Below are 21,145 nucleotides of genomic sequence, written 5' to 3' on the forward strand. Positions count from 1 at the left end.
TGTCATATCCTATTCATGGGCAAAACAAGAAGCAGTAAGGGAAGAGATCAATCATATGATTAAACAGGGAATTATAAAACCTTCATTTTCACCCTACTGTAGTCTAATATTACCAGTAAGCACACCAGCTGGTTCTGTAAGATTAGTTCTTGATGCTAGAGGTATTAATAAGATTATAATACCAGTGCGCATAAGGCCAGACAATTTGGACAAAAAGCTTCTAAAGTCTTACAATACAAAATATTTCAGTGTACACAATCTCAATGTGTCCTACTGGCGAATAAAACTCTATAAAGAAAGCTAAAAATGTACAGTATTTGTTTGTGGAGGCAGAAGTTACAAATTCTGTGTTTTACCTTTTTGGCTGAACATTAACACAGGAGTGTTTATATCTGCATTGGGCACGGTTTTCAGACCCAAATTGCTTAATAAAGTCACTGTCTATGTAGAGGACCTGCTAATAGCCATACCCACTTGGTTAGAACATATCAGGCTCACTCAACAGGTGCTTCAATGATTTGCAGATTATGGAGTAACAGCCAATTTAAAAAAGTCTAGTTTTTGTAAGGAGCAAGTCAAATTTTTAGGACATGTTGTGTCAGAACAAGGTATATTACCTGATCCGAAAAAACTTGATACCATACGCAATTGTCCAGCTCGCAGGAATAAAAAAACAACAAAAAACTTTTTTAGAAGTAGCTTCATTTTTTCATAAATTTGTACTGCAACAACGGATGAACAGTGATGCATTGCTCATCTTGTTATGAAAAAATAGGCTCTGGTTATGGGATGATGTCAAGAGGACTTTAATAATACTAAACAGGCATTGGTAAATGCAAACATTCTTAGCCACCCAGACATGTCCAAGAATTTTTGTCTATGCACAAGTGCCTCATCTCGGGGTCTGGGGGCATGCTTATTCCGGATGCAAGAGGAAGAAGGTAAGGAAGTACCCAAGGTCATCAGTTTTGCTAGTCTCATGTTATCAGAAGCAGAAACGTCTTACTCTGTGTCAGAATAGGGAAGTTTAGAGATAATATGGGCATTTAAAAAGTTTGAATATTTTTTGTGGAGCAAGAATACCAAAGTTTACTCTGACCACCAGTCATTGTCATTTCTTTTAACATGGACACTATTGCTCTGTAGATTAGTTACGTGGTGTCTATATATACAAGAATTCAATTTTGAGATCATTTATAGTAAAGGAAGTCAGAATGTTGTTGCAGATACCTTGTCAAGGCTAGCACTTTGTTTGAGGAATTTAGTGAATTAACAGAGCAAGATGCAGAAATCAAAACGTTATTAATGCAAAATACAACACAACAGTCTGCTTATTGTAAGTTTTTCAACCAGATGAAAATTATACAACAGCAAGAGTGCAGATGGAGTAAAGTCATGCAAAACCTTAAGCAAGATGAAGGTGGAAATGCAAGTAAATGGTATCAGGAGTACAAGGGTGTTTTGTTTCATTGGAAATATGAAAAATCTGATCAATGGTGTGTGTGTGTGTGTGTGTGTGTGTGTGTGTGTGTCTGTGTGTATTCCAGATGATTATATCGACGAATTTATAAGACACACACAAGAAGTACCGGGATATTATGGAGTGAGTAAATGTACTACAAAAATTGCAACACTTCGTTATTTTCCAAATTTGAGAAGGCGAGTCCTAAAGGCATTAAGAAAGTGTGCAATATGTCAAAAATCAAAATAGTCAAATGGTCAAAATACACTGAGCTACATCCAATACTCACATAAAACCCTCTACATAGTGTATCCTTGGATATAGCTGGTCCATACCCAAAAAGTAAAGGAGGAGTAAGATACGTAGTAGCACAATACGATATTTTCTCAAAACATATCAAAATGTGTGCCATTAAAAATCCAACAGCCCCAAATATCAGAAAAAACAACTGAGAGAGACTATTTGAGAAGTGTAGGTAAACCAAAGGTACTACTAGCTGATAATGCTTCATATTTCGTTGGGTGGAAGTGGAAACAATTTATGACCTCACAGGGCATGAAGCACATATTAGTAAGCTTTTTTTACCCAGAAGCAAGCCCAATTTTATGAGTCTTTAAAGAACTTAACCAGTTTATTAGGACATACACCCCTCATAATCATACCCAATGGGTAGAATATGTAACTCCTTTCATGCAAGTTGTCAATAACCTTCCACATTCTTCAACAGGTTTCACACCTAATGAATTGAGTGGGAGTCACCCATACCAAAGGTATCCACTACAGAAATGACACTACAAGATGAAATCAATCGAGCCATAGTTACTCTAGAAAACAGGACCGAGTGTAGAAGGAAAATCTATAACAAGAAACTGAAAAGTGTTACACAGTTTTTTGAAGGGCAACGATTCCTCTTACGGACTAACCCTAAATTGACAAAATTTGGCAAACTGAATAAGAAGTGGCAATTACTCTATTCAGAACCATATGTAATTTCTGAAATACCATATCTGGGGATATACAGATTAGCCTATGAGAAAACAGTAAGAGACAAGGGGCTCTACCCTCACAAATATATAAAAGCCGTTATAGAATGAAGAAGCATGGTAACTTTTTCTTAAGGTGACTGTACATAGTGTACATAATTCTAAGTGTAATTTTTCTTCTAGAGTGTGTGCTAAGATAAAGTAATGTGTATAGACATAAGTGATTCTTCTGCTTTGCACACATAAGCATACAAATTATCAGCAATGAGAAGTAACCCACCACTTGCTTTGAAACGAAAGTATAAACGAAATTAGCTTATGGCTCAGCTGTCACACACTCAACAATATGCGCTGATGTCAGTACCAGGAGAGGAGGCATTTTCCTGTGTGCATGCATGACAGTCTATCAGAAGGTGCAACCAAATAGGAATGCAATATGTACAAGTCCTTAACTTAAACACAAAGTAAACAGAAATACTACATAGATACATCTACTGTCTAAGAACTAAGGAACTGGAAATACTACATAGATACATCTACTGTCTAAGAACTAAGGAACCTATTGATATATGTACACAGAGATTTAATTAAATAATAACAAAGATGATGTGACTTAGCAAACGAAAGTGCTGGCAGGTCGATAGACACACAAACAAACACAAACATACACACAAAATTCAAGCTTTTGCAACAAACTGTTGCCTCATCAGGAAAGAGGGAAGGAGAGGGAAAGACGAAAGGATGTGGGTTTTAAGGCAGAGGGTAAGGAGTCATTACAATCCCGGGAGCGGAAAGACTTACCTTAGGGGGAAAAAAGGACGGGTATACACTCGCACACACACACATATCCATCCACACATATACAGACAGAAGCAGACATATTTATAAAGGTCATAAGGCAAATGAAAAATGCAATATGCATCATCATAATGAGTCTCAGTGTTAGTTATCACTACCGATTTGCTGCAGAGTACACATAAACATTTAAGCATGGCATTTTCCAAAAACCGATTAATTTCTTAACGTCACACATGAAAGCTTGAATAATAACATTTCCAGGTAATTGAGAATGATAAGTACACGATGGTTAAAACATCAGATTTCACACTAAGCTATCTGTGAATTGAAGCAAGCAACACTAGTACATGAAGAAACAACCTGACACTTTGTCAGTGATTAGTCAGTACACATTATTTCAATGAAGCAAAAGTTCTTTATATGAGTAACATTTCCTCGTAAATCCTTGAACCAACAGATGAGTATTTTCTTTCTTCCTTTCCAAACAAAGGAGGTGGTGTCAAGTGTAGTTAGGCCAACAATGCATGATGTTTTAGTCCTATTTCCAATGTTTTTCTCCCTCCTCTACCTAAGAAAGAAGTAAGCTCACATAAGTGATAAAAGCCTATCTATAAAATGAAGCAAAAATGTATCATATGGTTGTATTATGTCATAAAAATGTGATATGTAATTAATTTATATATGTGATGTGAATGAAGATAAGTTGAAACTAACAATCAACCTGTAGTAACAGAACCCAGTTAATGAAAATTTTTAAGATGTTTTAAACTTAAGAAATTTATGTTCGTAATGTAACCAATGGATGGAATGTCAGCCACAGGTATAAGCTACCATGTTATGTATATTGTTGTAACTCAATATTTGTATGAATTTTCATTGGAAACCAAACTCTATAGCAAGAAATGAACTTCAAACACAAGCAATTTATACAATGATTTGGATGGCTAAATGTGTCTTTCAACAAGTGCACAGTCAAGTGTGGTGATATGAACATGCATGTGGAACAAAATAACATATGAATATTGTAGCTCAAACACTTGATACAGGGGCAAGTGAACTATAGTTGTTCGAGCAGGTACTCACGTCATTGATGGATGCTATTGTTCAGAGTTCTCTCCACTGAAAAAGTACGATGGGTCGTAATGACATTGGGGCGGTAAAAATGGAGATCTTCTGCCACAGCATTGGATTTTGAACAATAAGCACACACTCACTGCACACAGCACACAGCAACCCTTAGATATATGGCACTCAGGTAAAAGAGTGACACTCTATGTGACATCAACACCAAGAAAACAAGTCCACGCATGTGCAACAGTAGCATGTTGACCATTGGCAACTAGTTACTGCCACCAAATCAGCCAGTGCACCAGCGCAAAATCCAGCTGCAAGAATGAAGCAAACTGGATATTACTGTTAGCACACTATATTTAAATATGTAATGGACTCACATATTATGAATATAATATTTTAATTTCTTGTAGAACTTTAACATGCATAGGATAAGCTGACATGTCCATTCCATTAAAAAAATAAGAAGAAAAACACTGTACGTCTCCACAACATGTCAACGTACAGTGTGGGAGCAATTGTGTAAGTACATGATGAATGGCCCCAGGATGCCGTAAAATTAATATATATATATATATATATATATATATATATATATATATATATATATATATATATATATATATATATATATATAAAAAGAAGAAAAAAAAAAAAATTGAAACGCCGAGTAACAAGAGGGTTGGCGAAGACGTTAATTTTGAATGCGCGGTAAGGCGCAGACAAAAGAAAACATTTTCTCATTCAATCAATTTGTTGTACAGTCTAAATCTCTCATATGTAGAAGGATGATGAGGATGCGTGATTTTAGAGATGAAGTATTGCGATCTCAATGTATTATATGTGTAAGTGAATAATATAATGTTAAAGAACCGTATCAAGCATTTTATTTATTGAAGTAAGTGAAGAGAAAAATTACAGGAAGAGGATTCAGCTGGCCCTAACACTATAAAAGACTTCACTCAACTAATAGGCCATATCTGGCAAAATAAGAAAATACCCGAGGACTGGAAAGCTGCCCTAACCCATGCATTGTATAAAAAAAAGGAATAGATCTGATGTTAATAATTACCGAGAAATTTCTGTTCTCCCAGTCACATACATAACTGTCTCGCAATGTCAAACACAAGAACAGTTAGAACCTAAAATTGTTGAGTACCAAGAAGGCAGTAGACCAAAGAGATCCTGTCTGGAACAAATTCTTAATTTAAAATCAATTCTTAGGCTCCAAAGCATTTCTAGGAACAATATTGTATGTACATATGTGGATTTTAATAAGGCCTGTGACTCAGTTAATTGTGACCTCTTTTGGTTTCAAATTTTAAAGGAACAAGGGCTATATAATAAAACTCAACAGCAATTAATGAAATGTTAAGCATCACTAGCTCTTAATTATATTATTTCAAGTGCAAAAGTTGAGTCAAAATACAGATCAATGAACCAAGTTAGACAGAAGTAATATTAGGGTAGATTGCCTCACCTTTGCAGATGATCTTGCGGTTTTAACTAGGAGTATTACCACAGTTAAAAAAGAAATTGAAATTCTTAAAAAAAAGTTGTGGAATGAGAAGAAAGTTACAATGAAAAATAGCTTTCTTATCCATTACGGCACTGTAATCAAACCTGAATATCTTTATGGATCAGAAACTTTAATTTTAAATAAAGAGAGGGATATTGAAGAAATTCAAAAGAAAGGAGGAAAGATTATTAGGAAAATATTAGGCCCCAAAATTACTGATGGAGAAACTGATAGGCTGATAAGCAATAAGGAAATAGAAGTATGTGGTGAAATAACAAAACGAAGACTTGAATTATATGGGCACTTTAAAAGAATGGCACCCACTAGGTTGACAAAACAAATACTAGAATTCTACAAAAACAGAAGTAACGCCAAAACTGACCAATTAAATGGATTGCTGCAATTAAGGAGGATCTTAAAGTAGCTAGTATAACTCAGGCAGACATTAAAGATAGAAAAACATTCAGACAAAATATATTTGATTGGAAAGTTGGTCAGAGGGAAATTGGAAAACAGACTGGAACACCATGGTCTAATGAAAGGAAAAGACTTCATTCTGAAAGTATGAAAATTTTGGAAATTGTGGTATCTTCCTATGGGACCAAACTGCTGAGTCATCAGTCCTTAGGCTTACACACTACTTGATCTAACTTAAACTAACTTATGATAAGGACAACACACACACCCATGCCCGAGGGAGGACTCGAACCTCCAATGGGGGGAGCCGCACAAACTGTGGAATGGCGCCTCGGACCGCAAGGCTTCCCCGCAAGGAAACAAATTTGGACACAAAGGAAGGGCAACCACCGAAAGCAACATTGACTGATTGTCATGTGTGTGGTTCAATTGAGCCCATATATGAATAATAATAAATAAAGGAAACTAACTACCAAATAGAAGAAACTAATTCTAAGTCATGAAACTTGAGGGACCTATTGTAGAGTCAAGATGGGAAAAATGCAATGTTAATAAAAGAATTATGGTGCTAATGGAAAGGGTAGTAACTATGAAAGAGGAATTAAACACTGAAACCAACAATCAACATGTTTTAGTTCATTATGAGGTAAGGGAGCAGCTTAGAAAAGTTACTGCAGACTTAAAATGGCTTAAGGAAGCCGTATACCAGGAAACTTCCCCATTTATTTAAAATTAAGTATTTTTGATCATCAGATAATATGTAAGAAGTGGTGTATCAGGTGCAACTCTAGTAACATTAGAGGAAAGTGTGAGTGATAGGATCAAACAAAAGTACAAGAAAAGATAGAATTGTCTATGGGCACACCTTATTCAGTAGGACTTCTTGACAAGGTGAAAGAAGAATTCATGAAGATCTGGGAAGAATTGAAAAGGACTAAGGAAATGGTAAATATGCACATAGGTAGTGAACTATCTTTCCATCTTGCAGCATTTTTAGAAGTTTTGTTAGGACTAGGGTGTAATTTTAGCTACGAAGTCCTAAAAAGTTAAAACTAAAAGTCACATTCATCCAATGCATTTTTTGAAGGTATTCCAGAAATTGTTACAGATGATGAACAGATTCTGGGAAGATAATTTTTTTTTCACAGTTATTTAGAAAGAGAGGCAGTTAAGAAGGCAACATTCTTCTGGCATATATTTTCTTTAGGGTTTTAAGGAAATCTTTACCAACACAATGTGAAGATTCCAAGAAGATAGATTTTGTCTTCAGTTATTTAGAAGCAGAGGCAGTTGAGTCATGAGCTGGAACATCTGATGAGTTTAAACAGTGAGAGGATTCTAAGGAGAAGTTTAAAAAGAATACTGTCACTGAGCATACAGGAAAAGCCAACTCTTGATCTTTAGATTCCCATTACCACAGCTACAGCTGCAGAAATTATGAAAAAGATATGGAATAGCATTTGGCCTGATCCACTAAATGAGAATAAGCCTGCTTGATAGCTTCCTTAAGCTATTTTAAGTCTGTAGTGACTTTTCCAAGCAGCTCTCCTACCTCATAATGAACGAAAACACATTAATGGAGAAGACTGCAATGAGGACAATACATCAATGTAGCTTGGCAATACTGAACATTACTTCATGTGCGTGTATTATTTATTTGTATCAGCATTGAAGACTACTTGTTTCTATCAAGAACAATACTCTAATTGTATATAATTCAGGAAGTAAATATTCCTGAATTCCAATCAATAACAACTGCCAAGATGAGAAACATAGAAGTAGATATCCTCAGTGTAACAAAGCAGCTTAAATCACTTAATAAAGACAAGGCCTCTGGTTCAGCTTGTATACCAGTCAGGTTTCTCTCAGAGTATGCTGATAAAATAGATCCATATTTAGCAATTATATACAACACTCGCTCACAGAAAGATATGTACCTAAAGACTGGAAAATTGCTCAAGTCACACCAATACCCAAAAAGGGAAGTAGGAATAATCCGCTGAATTACAGGCCTATATCACTAACGTCGATTTGCAGTAGGGTTTTAGAACATATACTGTATTTGAACATTATGAAGTACCTTCCAAAAAACAATTTATTGACATGTAGTCAGCACGGATTAAGATAATAACATTCTTGTGAAACACAACTAGCACTTTATATTCAAGAAGTAATAAGAGCTATTGACAGGGGATATCAAATTGATTCCATATTTTTAGATTTCCAAAAGGCTTTAGACACAGTTCCTCACAAGCATCTTCTAATCAAACTGAATGCCTACGGAGTATCACCTCAGTTGTGCGACTGGATTCGTGGTTTCCTTGTCAGAAAGGTCACAGTTCATAGTAATAGACGAAAGTCATCGAGTAAAACAGAAGTAATATCCGGCATTCCCCAAGGAAGTATTATAGGCCCTCTATTGTTCCTGATCTATATTGACGACATTGGAGACAATCTGAGTAGCCGTCTTAGATTGTTTGCAGATGATGCTGTCGGTTTCTGTCTTGTAAAGTCATCAGATGATCAAAATGACTTGCAAAATGATTTAGATAAGATATCTGTATGGTGCAAAAAGTGGCAATTGACCCTGAATAAAGAAAAGTGCGAAGTTATTCACATGAGTACTAAAAGAAATCAGCTAACTTTCGATTATGCGATAAGTCACACAAATCTGAGGGCTGTAAATTCAACTGAATACTTAGGGATTACAATTACAAATAACCTAAATTGGCATGATCACAAAGATAATATTGTGGGTAGAGCAAACCAAAGACTGCAATTCATTGGCAGAACACTTAAAAGGTGCCAGAGGTCTACCAAAGAGACTGCTTACACTACCCTTGTCTGCCCTATTCTGGAGTACTGCTGTGTGGTGTGGGATCCGCATCAGGTGGGACTGGCGGATGACATTGAAAAAGTACAAAGAAGGCCAGCTCGTTTCGTATTATCACAAAATAGGGGAGATAATGTCACAGACATAATATGTGAATTGGAGTGGCAATCATTAAAACAAAATCATTTTTCATTGAGACAGGATCTTCTCATGAAATTTCAATCACCAGTTTTTTCCTTCAATTGCGAAAACATTCTGTTGGCACCAACCTACATAGGGAGAAATGATCATCACAATAAAATAAGAGAAATCAGGGCTCACACGGAAAAATTTAGGTGCTCGTTTTTCTCGCATGCCGTTCGAGAATGGAACAGTAGAGAGACAGCTTGAAGGTGCTTCATTGAAACCTCTGCCAGGCACTTTATTGTGAATAGCAGAGTAATCACGTATATGTAGATGTAGACCACAGAAGATCCTTCAGCTATATGAAGTTCTGTATATCTCAGTTTTTAAGTGCCCATAGTGTAAATGTATTTATATGTCATCTTTTCAAGATACTGATGATTTTTATTAACCACTTTTCCTACCGACATGTCAATTTCCTCAGATAATACTGGGTTAATTAAAGACTACATTTGTAAAATAAAAGTGAAGAGCAAAAACTGTTCTACTTCACACCTATGGTAAGTTATAACCCAGGTTAAAAAAAAGTGAGTCCTTTTGTTAAATGCACCTAAGATGTGGGTACTGACAATTTCCATTTGACACGGAATTCCAACAATATGAAGCTTCACCGTGAGTATATATTAGAAAATACTTATATGACTCATTAACTGCATTCATTTCCAAACCTTTGAGTATCTGATCCATTCCTGCAGTTACCACATAATCTCCATCTGTAGAAAGTGCTGTAATGCTTCCTTCATGTCCAGCATATATTGTTAATAGAGATTGTTTGTTAACATCCCAACACCTGTAGAAATGTATGATTGAGTAATTCCATAGACATTGTAAATAAAAATTAATTGAAATACAAAGATCTTAAGAAAACATTAGCAATAGCACACACAAAATGAGTCCACAGCGTGAAAAAAAGTGAAAGAGCAATGATACTGAGGAAATGGCTTGCTGAAGAAAATAATATACATTGTAAAACATTACAAATACATATTATGATGACGGTGCTACACAATATATCATTTTATAGCAGTTAAAAGTATTTATCAAGTGGAATATGTAAGTTTTATAAGGAGAGTTATAATAATAGTCCAGCGACCGTAATGAACAACTATGGTCGATTACTTTTACTTATCACCCATAGGTAGCAGTCTTCTCATTTTAACCTGTTTCCACTGGTTTTTTCTTCTTTATTTTTTTTCTATTGCTTTAGCGCAAATGTTATTTAAATGTGCTTGTCAGTTACTATTGGCTTGTAACCATTTACTTACTTATAATGCTGATGTTTTTATATATAAGACGCAGCCAAATGAAAACAAGACAAATGGAAAAAATAGTAAATTAACTGTTCATTATTTCAAAAGTAATCAGCATTACTGTTAATATAACAATATAGCAGAGATGCTTGGTCACAGATAGGCACAGCAAAAAGACTCCCACACATATAGCTTTCTGCTAGTAAGGCCTTTGTCAGAATCAGACAACAAACACACACATACACACTCATGCAAACACATACAGTCATGTGAGTGTGAGTTACATTTGCATCAGGTGTGTGTGTGGTCTAATTTAGATGAAGGCCTTACTCCCTAAAAGCTATATGTGTGGTGTGACAGTCTTTCAGTCTTTTTGTTATGCCTATCTGGGACTCAACATTTCTGCTATATGGTGAGTAGCAACTTTTCTTTTCACAATATTGTTACATTACATCTAGGATTTTCCATTGTTTGATTACTGCTTGTATATTTTATTCTACAGTGAGACAACATGGCCGTCCCTTCATAGAAATATGTCTGCAGTTGCCTACTCTTTCACTACTGTTGCCTCTGTTCAATGATCATGAAGATAATAAAATGAAGATTATAAGTTTCAAAATTTCTGCAGCATAAACTAACACAAAAATGTAACATACTTTAAGGACGATAATGGAATTGTAGATAGGCTGCTGTTAAGTCGATTCTAGCAGCAATTAACAGTCAATAATTATATTCATCTTGATTTCACATAGATATCATTGCCTTGGCTCATTCTTCAGTAAAATTAGGAGTACAATTCCTTCAGAGGCTCTGGTCTTGTCAAGTTTAGAAAAGAAGGAAAAAAAGTTAACTTGTCAATGTTGGAATATTATAGTATATTCTTGAATACAAATTGGACAGCAACATGATGCTCTTCATTTACATGATAAATGACACTGGTTAAAAAGTATGAGTTTCAAATAAACATTGTTTTTGAGACTGACTGGTTCTATATTTTCTGCTCTCATTGATGCATTACAAATGTTAATTATTGATACAGTCCTTTATTATAAGAGGCTTTTCACAATATTAAACTTCACATTATTTAACCTGGAAGCAAGTCATAGACTTGGTTTCCTAAATGTGTTGTCCTGCAACACATCACAGACACTCTCTTGAAAAGCAACACATCACAGACACAATCCTGAAAAAGTTGTAATACAGTAAACAAAGATAACATACCTCTTTGATGCAAAGATTTCATGAAGTAACAGTACTGCAAGCTTGAGTTTATAAAGGCACATTTGCATGCCGAGCGTGAGTTTCCGCAGAAACGCGAAATATTAATTAAATAAATAATCAGTGACAAATAAATAAAGCCTATGGCACACAACTGCAGCGCTGTGTCGCTGATAAAACAAAAGCGTAATTACGTTACTCTTATGTTTGATTAAGAAAGGAGAGCTCTGGTAGAAGTGGTGCGAGAAACACGTATTTTATTTTATTGTCTGGCACACCGCCATATTTTCATGTTATAGAAGAATACTGCGAGTTGCAACCACACTAGGCACTCGATTCTGAAAAGAATTTGTATTTGTGAAAGTAAGTAGGATTATGAACTGTAGGCAATTTCATTGAATATATCTGATTTAACTAACTATGTAACTTTTTTATGTTCAGTAGACAATCACCTCTGTACGACGTATTGGCATGGCTGGCAAATCATTGTAATATTGAGATTAGATTATGAGTCCGTACCTACCGCAGCAGTCTTTGGAAACGATTTAATTACGAAGTCCGATTATTTCAGTTTTTTTCACGGTCAACTACGAGTAACATTGCCTTTGTCAAATAGCCATTGTCAAGCGTCTGATTCCGAATAATTAAACGTCCACGTTCCAGATAAGGAAATATCAATTACAACCAATCACAATCATATACATCACAAATAGTGAATAATTGAAATATTTTATTTATTATTATATTTTATTTTATTTATTTTATATTGGCGACTGCCTGTCGGACTTGTTATTTTGTCATTTGTTACATTGTTCTTTTTGTTTCATGTCAAAAATCAACTTTCTGGACCTGGACGTGAATGTATGAGAGATAAAAAAAATCTGAAGATATTTTCCAATTATAAAGTTTTGCCGGAAGACGCAATGAAACTTCCAGCAAAATAAGGTAAGACGCAGCATCTTTGCATTAGCAGGCTTGACCAGACGCATAATTCAGTGTATTAGCTCTTCAGTAGATTCTGTAGTGTTTCTTTCACGCATAACAGTTTTCAGTAATAAATTCCATTCTCAGTACTTTTCCCTAAACAATAACGTATGCAACAATACCAATACACGAGTGTACAATATGGCCGACTTCTGTACGATATGATGTAACATGGCCAGCAGCCATTACCAATAATCTCAAATTCAGTTTATATTTTTAAATTAACGGACAGCCATTGTTGCTACGAGCGATTCATGCTCAACTGCATCTTATTTTAAAATCAGTGTCAAATATTTTCTTGAAACATATATCACGTGTGGCATGGTAATAACTAGAAATCAATACGCAAAAATGGAACAGCAAAGACGTACTATTCAGACACAATCCGACTCGGACGAGAGACAAATGTTAGAAAATGACTTTACGACAGCAACCGGTAGTGACGATTTATCAAACATTGACGCAAGTGTTGACGGAAATTTTGACAATAGCCCGTCCACCACAAAAATTTCAAAGTCTCAGTCAGAGCCCATGTTAATGCATGACGTCACGTCTAATGACGCAGCGGGGGCACAGACCTTGCAAACGGTAAACATTGCCGACATGTTACAAATGTTAATGAAACAGAACGCGGAGAACATGGCAACCTTAAAGACACAAAATGACGAAATTAAATCTGACCTCATAGCACTCAAGACAGGTAATGACACTTTATGTAAACGTGTGGAACTTATAGACGCCACACTGACCAAACAGATGAATGAACTCAGTACTAAATTTTCCCAGCTTAATACGAGACAAGAAAAGACTACAACTGACGTAGCACTTTTACAGACACAAGTAAAAAACCTTAATGTCACGTGTGAAGTTCTTACTGAACAAATTCAAACATATCCTTTAGTGCACGACAACCTTGAAAGACGAATTACTGACGTGCAGAATAAATTTGACAATGTTGAACAACACCTGACTGACATCTTACAATCTGATGCCACAGCTCATTTTCAAAACATTAATAAAGAATTTCATGATTGGGTAGTGAACAAAGACAAACATTTTGATAGATGCTTACGTGAAAATTTACCAACAATTGTGCACGACTCCGTAGCGGAATACATGACTAATAACAAACAGCTGATCAGTGATACAGTACAATCCGTCACTGCACCCATGAGAGAATTCACCGATCGACCACAGACTGAATGTAACGAAAATATCAGTCAAAATGCACAGTTCAGGAACCAATATACATTCGAGTATGACACACACATACCACACACGACAAACACACAAGAACAAAACACACCACGACTACAATACATACCACGATGTGCAAACACAAACACAAGCTATTATCATGGTAAACCACAGCAACATTATCGTAATTACTCGCCAGCTGAACATAGCAGTAATTACAGTGGAATAAATCCATATCACAATGCGAAGGAAGAAGAAAGCTTAATGAAACACAGGCAATTTCAGATTTTTATCCCAGAAAAACGAACCATTCATCCGGTGATTTTTCTTAAATCTTTTAGTAACGCATTTCCACGCACTTGGAGTGACCGGAAAAAGATTTCATATATTGTCGGTTACATCCAAGGCGATGCAGCTGTCTGGGCATACAGTCAAGCTGACGTATGTACCACGTACAGTGAGTTTGAGCGTGCTTTTCTGAACAAATTCTGGTCGCAATCCGTCCAGGAGCGACTCAGAAGACAAATTCTAGAACCTGAAATTTTTAACAGTAAAAATGGCAACTTACGCAGATATTTTGAAAAATACTTGAACATGGGACACTTTTTAGACGAACCAGTCACAACACGCAATATACTCTGTGCGTTGAAGGCCAAATTGCCTTTCAACATTAAAGAAAAACTCCTACATATCCCGGATGACGATTCAGATTATTTCTTAACAGCTTTAGATTCGGTTGACATGTTACTTGAAGATCAGCACTTCGCGCGGCAAAACAGCAGCCACATTGTTTACACTAGTGGAATGCAAAACATGCAGGCTTGCCAACTCAATTCTGGCGCGCCCACAGTTGGATACGCGGTACAGCAAAAACAGCAAACTCACATGCCGTCTCAATACGGAAATCAAAATCAACACGCGTATTCCAATACAAACAATAGTTACAACAGTAATAACACTTCATGCGGCAATCCATACAAAAGGCACCGCGGTAATAACTACAACGGTAACAACGGATACAAAGGGAACGACAAAAGCACAAACAGAAATAGAAATAATAATAACTACGAGCCAAGACAGCGTCAAGGCTGGACTCGTAACGATCAGTACTTTCATTCAAACACTGCTTTACCACAGCAGCCACCAGGACAAAATTGGAGCATACATTACGACCGACAGGTAAGTTATAATGCGCAACAGCAACAACAACCGCAAAAGTTTGGAGATCACAATAGGCAATATCCGAATGTGAATATAATAGAAATGACACCTGATACACAACCTCAATCTGTGTCAGTACCTAGTACAAATGCTAATCCGACAAACTAGAAACAGTCACTTCTATGCCCCAGGTCGTGGCTGAAGAATTCTTGGGGGGCGACTTCAATGTTAATCAGTTATTTGACACCACACTTGAACAACAGAATAATGATATGCCGAATAACTCTAAACAAAAATTACCTGTTTTATTTATAAGATACAACCACAATAACAATATATCAGATGAACTTTTGCAAGACAGTACACAATGTCGTTCAAACACAAATGAAATTGTTTTAGCATCTACTACTGGTGTAGTAGGTGGGATTCCAACTACTATTATCCTAGATACAGGTGCAGCTGTGAGCGTTTTGTCTTTTAATTTCTATAAAAAGATGTGTGAATTGGAACCCGTGCCTGAGTTTCCCGCCCAAAACTATAAAATAACTACTGCACTAGGTAATAAGTCATGTAGGGTTACGAAGCAAGTTTTTGTAAACATTAAAATAGGTAATGGAAACGTACAATGGCCATTCCTGGTTGTACAAAACCTTGTGACAAATTGCATATTAGGAATAGATATTATGAGCGAGAAGGACTGCATTATAGACTTCTCCGAAGGTAAATGTATTTTAAAGGATAAAGGCAGTGTAATTATTATTGATTTGGACAGGAGAACTCTAAAGCATGACAAACACTGTACAGGGTACAAGGTTCCGTTAGTACTTGACAATGACATTCAAGACACGCGCACACACTCATCTGACACAGAGCTAATGGACTTGAAAACATTGCTTGATCATAAGATAAATGAAGCTACAGCTCTCAGTGCACATGAACGTATAAAACTACAGGAAGTGTTATCCAAATATTTACAAGTTTTTACCAAACGATTAGGTGTTATCAACACGTATGTGTACAAGATTGAAGTTAAGCCTCACAAGATCTTCTACCACAAGACATATAACGTACCGTTATCTCAACGACCTGCTGTGTGGCAAGAACTAAAACAAACTACAACATAGATTATAAGTAGTATAGAAATTTTCATTTCAGCGGTTCCAGTGACGCAGTTGAAGACAGAAGAACTTTTCTTTCAACGCCGCGGCATTACCACCGAGAAGACTGAATATTAAAATAAAATTTATGTTTACGTAGCAGTGAATGATATATTAATTTTTCACGAAACATTTGTTACTGTAGGTACCACTGACTTGGTATGACACCTGACGAACCGACAGACGTCATCTGTGAAGCGATCTTTTACTTCGAAAAATAGATTAGACGCACATCTCTCAACACGAAAAGCATCTATCAGTAGTCAAGGCCACACAGACACTATACACACATGCACAAAACGCGAGGAATCGAACAGTTTTCCGTCTCTTATTATTTTGAATATTTATTGAGTAGTGAAAATGCCTGGTCTTGCCTACTGATGTAATGAATGTTGTGTCTAACCAATCTTAATTTCAGATAACCTCATAAAATAAACATCGATAAAATTCCAGCAAAACCGATAAAGAGGACGTCAATATCTGCAATTCATGTAATCAAATGTGACACAATGTAATAACCCATAGCTATGTAATGATGATGTAAACATGTTTATGTGCAACTGAATTATGTTTATGCTAAGAAAATATGTGACGTGTATATGTACAATTACTCATGTTTATTTTTCTTTCAATGATGTATAATGTAACTGTTACTATGTAAAAAATTGGAAAAAAACGAGTGCCAAAAAGACATTGCATAGTGAACCACTGTTCACGGACATTAACGAACATTACTAACTCTGCAACCACGCAGAAACCTATGTGAAAGAAATGGTTAATGCCATTCATTATGCATCGTACCTATGTAAACGCGATGAACCATTTCTTTGATTAATAACTACGAACATTTAGGTGAGCTATATTAAAAAAAAAAAAAAAAAAAAAAAAAAAAAAACTGAAAATGTGAAGTGCATAATTCGTGCATCGTCTAGTGACATTACTACAGTACCTAACTTCAAGATGTTAACTGGATTAAATGGACACAAAGTGCCTGTCCAGAAAACAACACGACGGGTGGAAGAATTTTGGTTGGAACTTCAGGGAATGAAATGTTCTCGAAATGTGATGGACACTCTTACCTGGACTGTCCAAGAATCGACTCCAGCTATGTGCCGTCCGAGGTTCTGCAACCAAGCTTCCACGGAATGTAAAAAACGAACTGCACGTGGACCAATTACTCGACGGGTCACGTCAGATCTGTAATAAACAATGCTTTTTGTCACAACGAACTGTAACACAACGACTATAATGGAAATGGGAAATGGACACGCTTATGTATTAATCACGTTGTTATACAACGATGTTACTGTGATCAAAAAACTTTACCATGACGACACTAACCTGTAAAAAATTATTGTGCAGCAGGTGAATATGAACTGAAATAACGTCACGATGTGTATAGGTCAACGCACCTGAAACATACGGACATTTTTCTTTGAAGTATTTCAAAACAATACTATGTAACTAAGAAACATTCAACAATCTAAGTTGTATTGTGTTATAACAAATATTGTAAATTTAAAACTAAGTTACCTGTCATAGAATGTAGTCTTCATATGAAATCTTGCTTGAATATTTTCTTTGTGCAACGATTTAGAAACGCGCGCACACGAACAATATGAACTGCAATACTGTGCCGCGTGATCTAACTGTACAATATAACGGCAGTGCCGGAGTCACACAGACGCTTCTGCGCATGCGCGCACTCTATCTGCCAACATAAGAACTTTTACGGCGCACCCGCGTCATTCAAATTTTGTACATAATATGTATAATGTGTGTAATGTAAGTCATGTAAATAGTTGTAGATAACTTAGATTTTCTTGTGCCTTTAGGTGAATTGCTCGCCTGCAGGTGTGTCCTTTCGCCTCGCAATTCAGGGGGCAATATAAAGGCACATTTGCATGCCGAGCGTGAGTTTCCGCGGAAACGCGAAATATTAATTAAATAAATAATCAGTGACAAATAAATAAAGCCTATGGCACACAACTGCAGCGCTGTGTCGCTGATAAAACAAAAGCGTAATTACGTTACTCCTATGTTTGATTAAGAAAGGAGAGCTCTGGTAGAAGTGGTGCGAGAAACACGTATTTTATTTTATTGTCTGGCACACCGCCATATTTTCATGTTATAGAAGAATACTGCGAGTTGCAACCACACTAGGCACTCGATTCTGAAAAGAATTTGTATTTGTAAAAGTAAGTAGGATTATGAACTGTAGGCAATTTCATTGAATATAACTGATTTAACTAACTATGTAACTTTTTTATGTTCAGTAGACAATCACCTCTGTACGACGTATTGGCATGGCTGGCAAATCATTGTAATATTGAGATTAGATTATGAGTCCGTACCTACCGCAGCAGTCTTTGGAAACGATTTAATTACGAAGTCCGATTATTTCAGTTTTATTTCATGGTCAACTACGAGTAACATTGCCTTTGCCAAATAGCCATTGTCAAGTGTCTGATTCCGAATAATTAAACGTCCACATTCCAGATAAGGAAATATCAATTACAACCAATCACAATCATATACATCACAAATAGTGAATAATTGAAATATTTTATTTATTATATATTTTATTTTATTTATTTTATAAGTTGACAATTGTAAAGAAAGCAATAATCAGTACACAAACGTATATGATAGAAAAAACAATTATATATTCTTAAGCATAATCTTTGGTAATGAAATTTCATGATTTGGGTAATGTTAAATATATAATTATCTTCTGGTTACTATCAAAAGAAATACATCTAATTTCATAGGATAATAAATATGTTCAAAAATGTCATGAAATGTAAGAAATGGATCTTCAAAATATAAAGGAAAAAAGATAAGAAGATAAATGAAATTCTAAATACTAGTCAACAAACAACACAACGGTCTTAAAAATGCCAATAATGAAAATAAGATATACAATTTTTAAAGAAACAACCACAAAATATGAATGGTATTGGACAGCTAACTAAACAGAGGTGTATTGTCAACTACTACTGATCTGGTAACATTACGGTACACTTTCTTTTTACTACAGAACCACGATTGAACCCAGGCATGCATCTCTTTAACTGTCGTAAATCGACAGCCGTGAATGTCTTTCTCCAAAAATATAAAATTAAATGGAGAGAGACAGGGACAGTATGGTTAATGTGTAATAATTTACCAGCAAAACTTCTGGTGTAATGGTTTCCCAGCAAAACTTCTGCAGTGTAGTGAAACAACCTTGGTAACATGTGGGCAGGCATTATCCTGGAGCAGAATGATGCCATCCATAAATATTTGTGAGTGTTGGAACTTAATGGAGTGTTTCAGTTTGTACAAAGTGTCCCCATACCGTTGTACATTAACTGTGGCACTATGTTCAAGAAAGTCAATGAGGTGCAAGTCCTTGCAGAAAAAGAAAGAGTTTATCATAAATTATGCAGAGCTGGCATATATGACTTTAGATTTTTTGATGGGTGTGAAGCCAGGTGGTTCCATTGTTGGCACTGACACTTACTCTCCTGCCCAAAATGATCACACTGTGTTTTATCTCTCATAACAATATGGAACAGGAAACAATATAATTAATCATGATACCATTTCAGGTGCTTCAGTGATGCTGACATTCTGTTCAGCTTCTGCTTCTCCGTCAGGCTGTGAGGAACCCACTGCACACAGATTTTCCTGAGCTTCAGGTGCTCTGACATGATGACACCAGTGGTAACATGACTGATGGCCAACATGAACTGAATATCTTCCGGGATCCACCATCAGTCATTGAGGATGGTGGTATCCACCACAGTAATGACAGAAGGAGTAATGACACTATGAATCTGACCCAGCTGACTGCTGTCTTTCCGTGACGCCTGACTTTTTCAAAATTGTTTATTCCACAAAAACACACACACACACAAAATACTGTCTTCACTATATACAACAGACATTTGGGCATGAATTTCACTTCCCAACACTCATTACTCACTCAAAAACCAAACTACACTTCTCTTTTCCTCTTTCCTGGCCTCCACAGAGAAGTCAGACACACACAGCACTTGCTGACCTCTCATTGTACCTCTCTGACCATCCCTACTGTAAGACTGGTCCTATGCAGCCTCCTACCACCACATATACTAGTCCTGTAACTGGCAAAACAGAGACTCCTGTGAAATGACACATCATGTACCAACTGTTATTTAAACACCATTCAGCCTTCTGCATTGGTATCACTATTAGAAAGTTATCAGTTATGGCAAATGTGCATAGGCAGAATGTGTACACTGGCAACATACAATATCCTGTTGCAGAAACATTACAGTTGTAAACTCAGTGCCTGTTTCATCACACATGCCATCTGTGTGCACCCACCGGACACCATTTTCTTAGAGCTCCACAGATGGGAACTGGTGTTACAACATGTCCTTTGCTCTCCTCACCTGGCTTAAATTTACCTTAATTTTTGGTTCCAGCATTTATTTTTAGTAAATATTCCTTTTCTTTCCTCTCTTTGAGTTTTTTTATATATTTTATTTTCTGACCTGTCTGTTTTCCCCTTCCCTCCACCTCACCTGTCAATCCATAATACTTTTAGTTTTCCACTCTTATTAACTCTTGCACAACATTTTGTCAGTAATCTCTGTCTTGTGTATGACACTATCTTCCACCTTTATGCATTCAGGTTTTCAAATCTTGTCCAGTGCAGTTTCCAACAATAAGTCTTTCCTTCTCATCCCATACAGTAAGTCTCCCTTAACCTGGCATTCTGAGTGACTTCTCTGTAACTCTTCCCTTTTTGTAAGCATCACCAGTCCTTTTCCTTCATCCTTTTTTGCTTTTCCTTCATCACTTCTGCCAGAAGATGGAGTCATTGGCTTTGAAAGCTTGCACTTTTCTATAACTTTTATATGTGTTTCCTCCTGCTGCTGCA

At 36.2% G+C, this 21,145-nt stretch overlaps 1 protein-coding gene across 1 annotated transcript in view; it reads right to left on the minus strand.

Annotated features, from left to right (window-relative positions):
- LOC126237515 (F-box/WD repeat-containing protein 10-like) overlaps positions 1–21,145 on the minus strand; it is a 679,603-nt gene that overhangs the window by 191,424 nt on the left and 467,034 nt on the right. Inside the window, exon 9 of the mRNA XM_049947683.1 lies at positions 9,935–10,056. Within this exon, the coding sequence (XP_049803640.1) occupies positions 9,935–10,056 (122 nt within the window). The remainder of the gene's footprint in view (positions 1–9,934; positions 10,057–21,145) is intronic.

The sequence above is a fragment of the Schistocerca nitens genome, chromosome 2 (assembly GCF_023898315.1).
Source record: "Schistocerca nitens isolate TAMUIC-IGC-003100 chromosome 2, iqSchNite1.1, whole genome shotgun sequence".
Lineage (NCBI taxonomy): Eukaryota > Metazoa > Arthropoda > Insecta > Orthoptera > Acrididae > Schistocerca > Schistocerca nitens.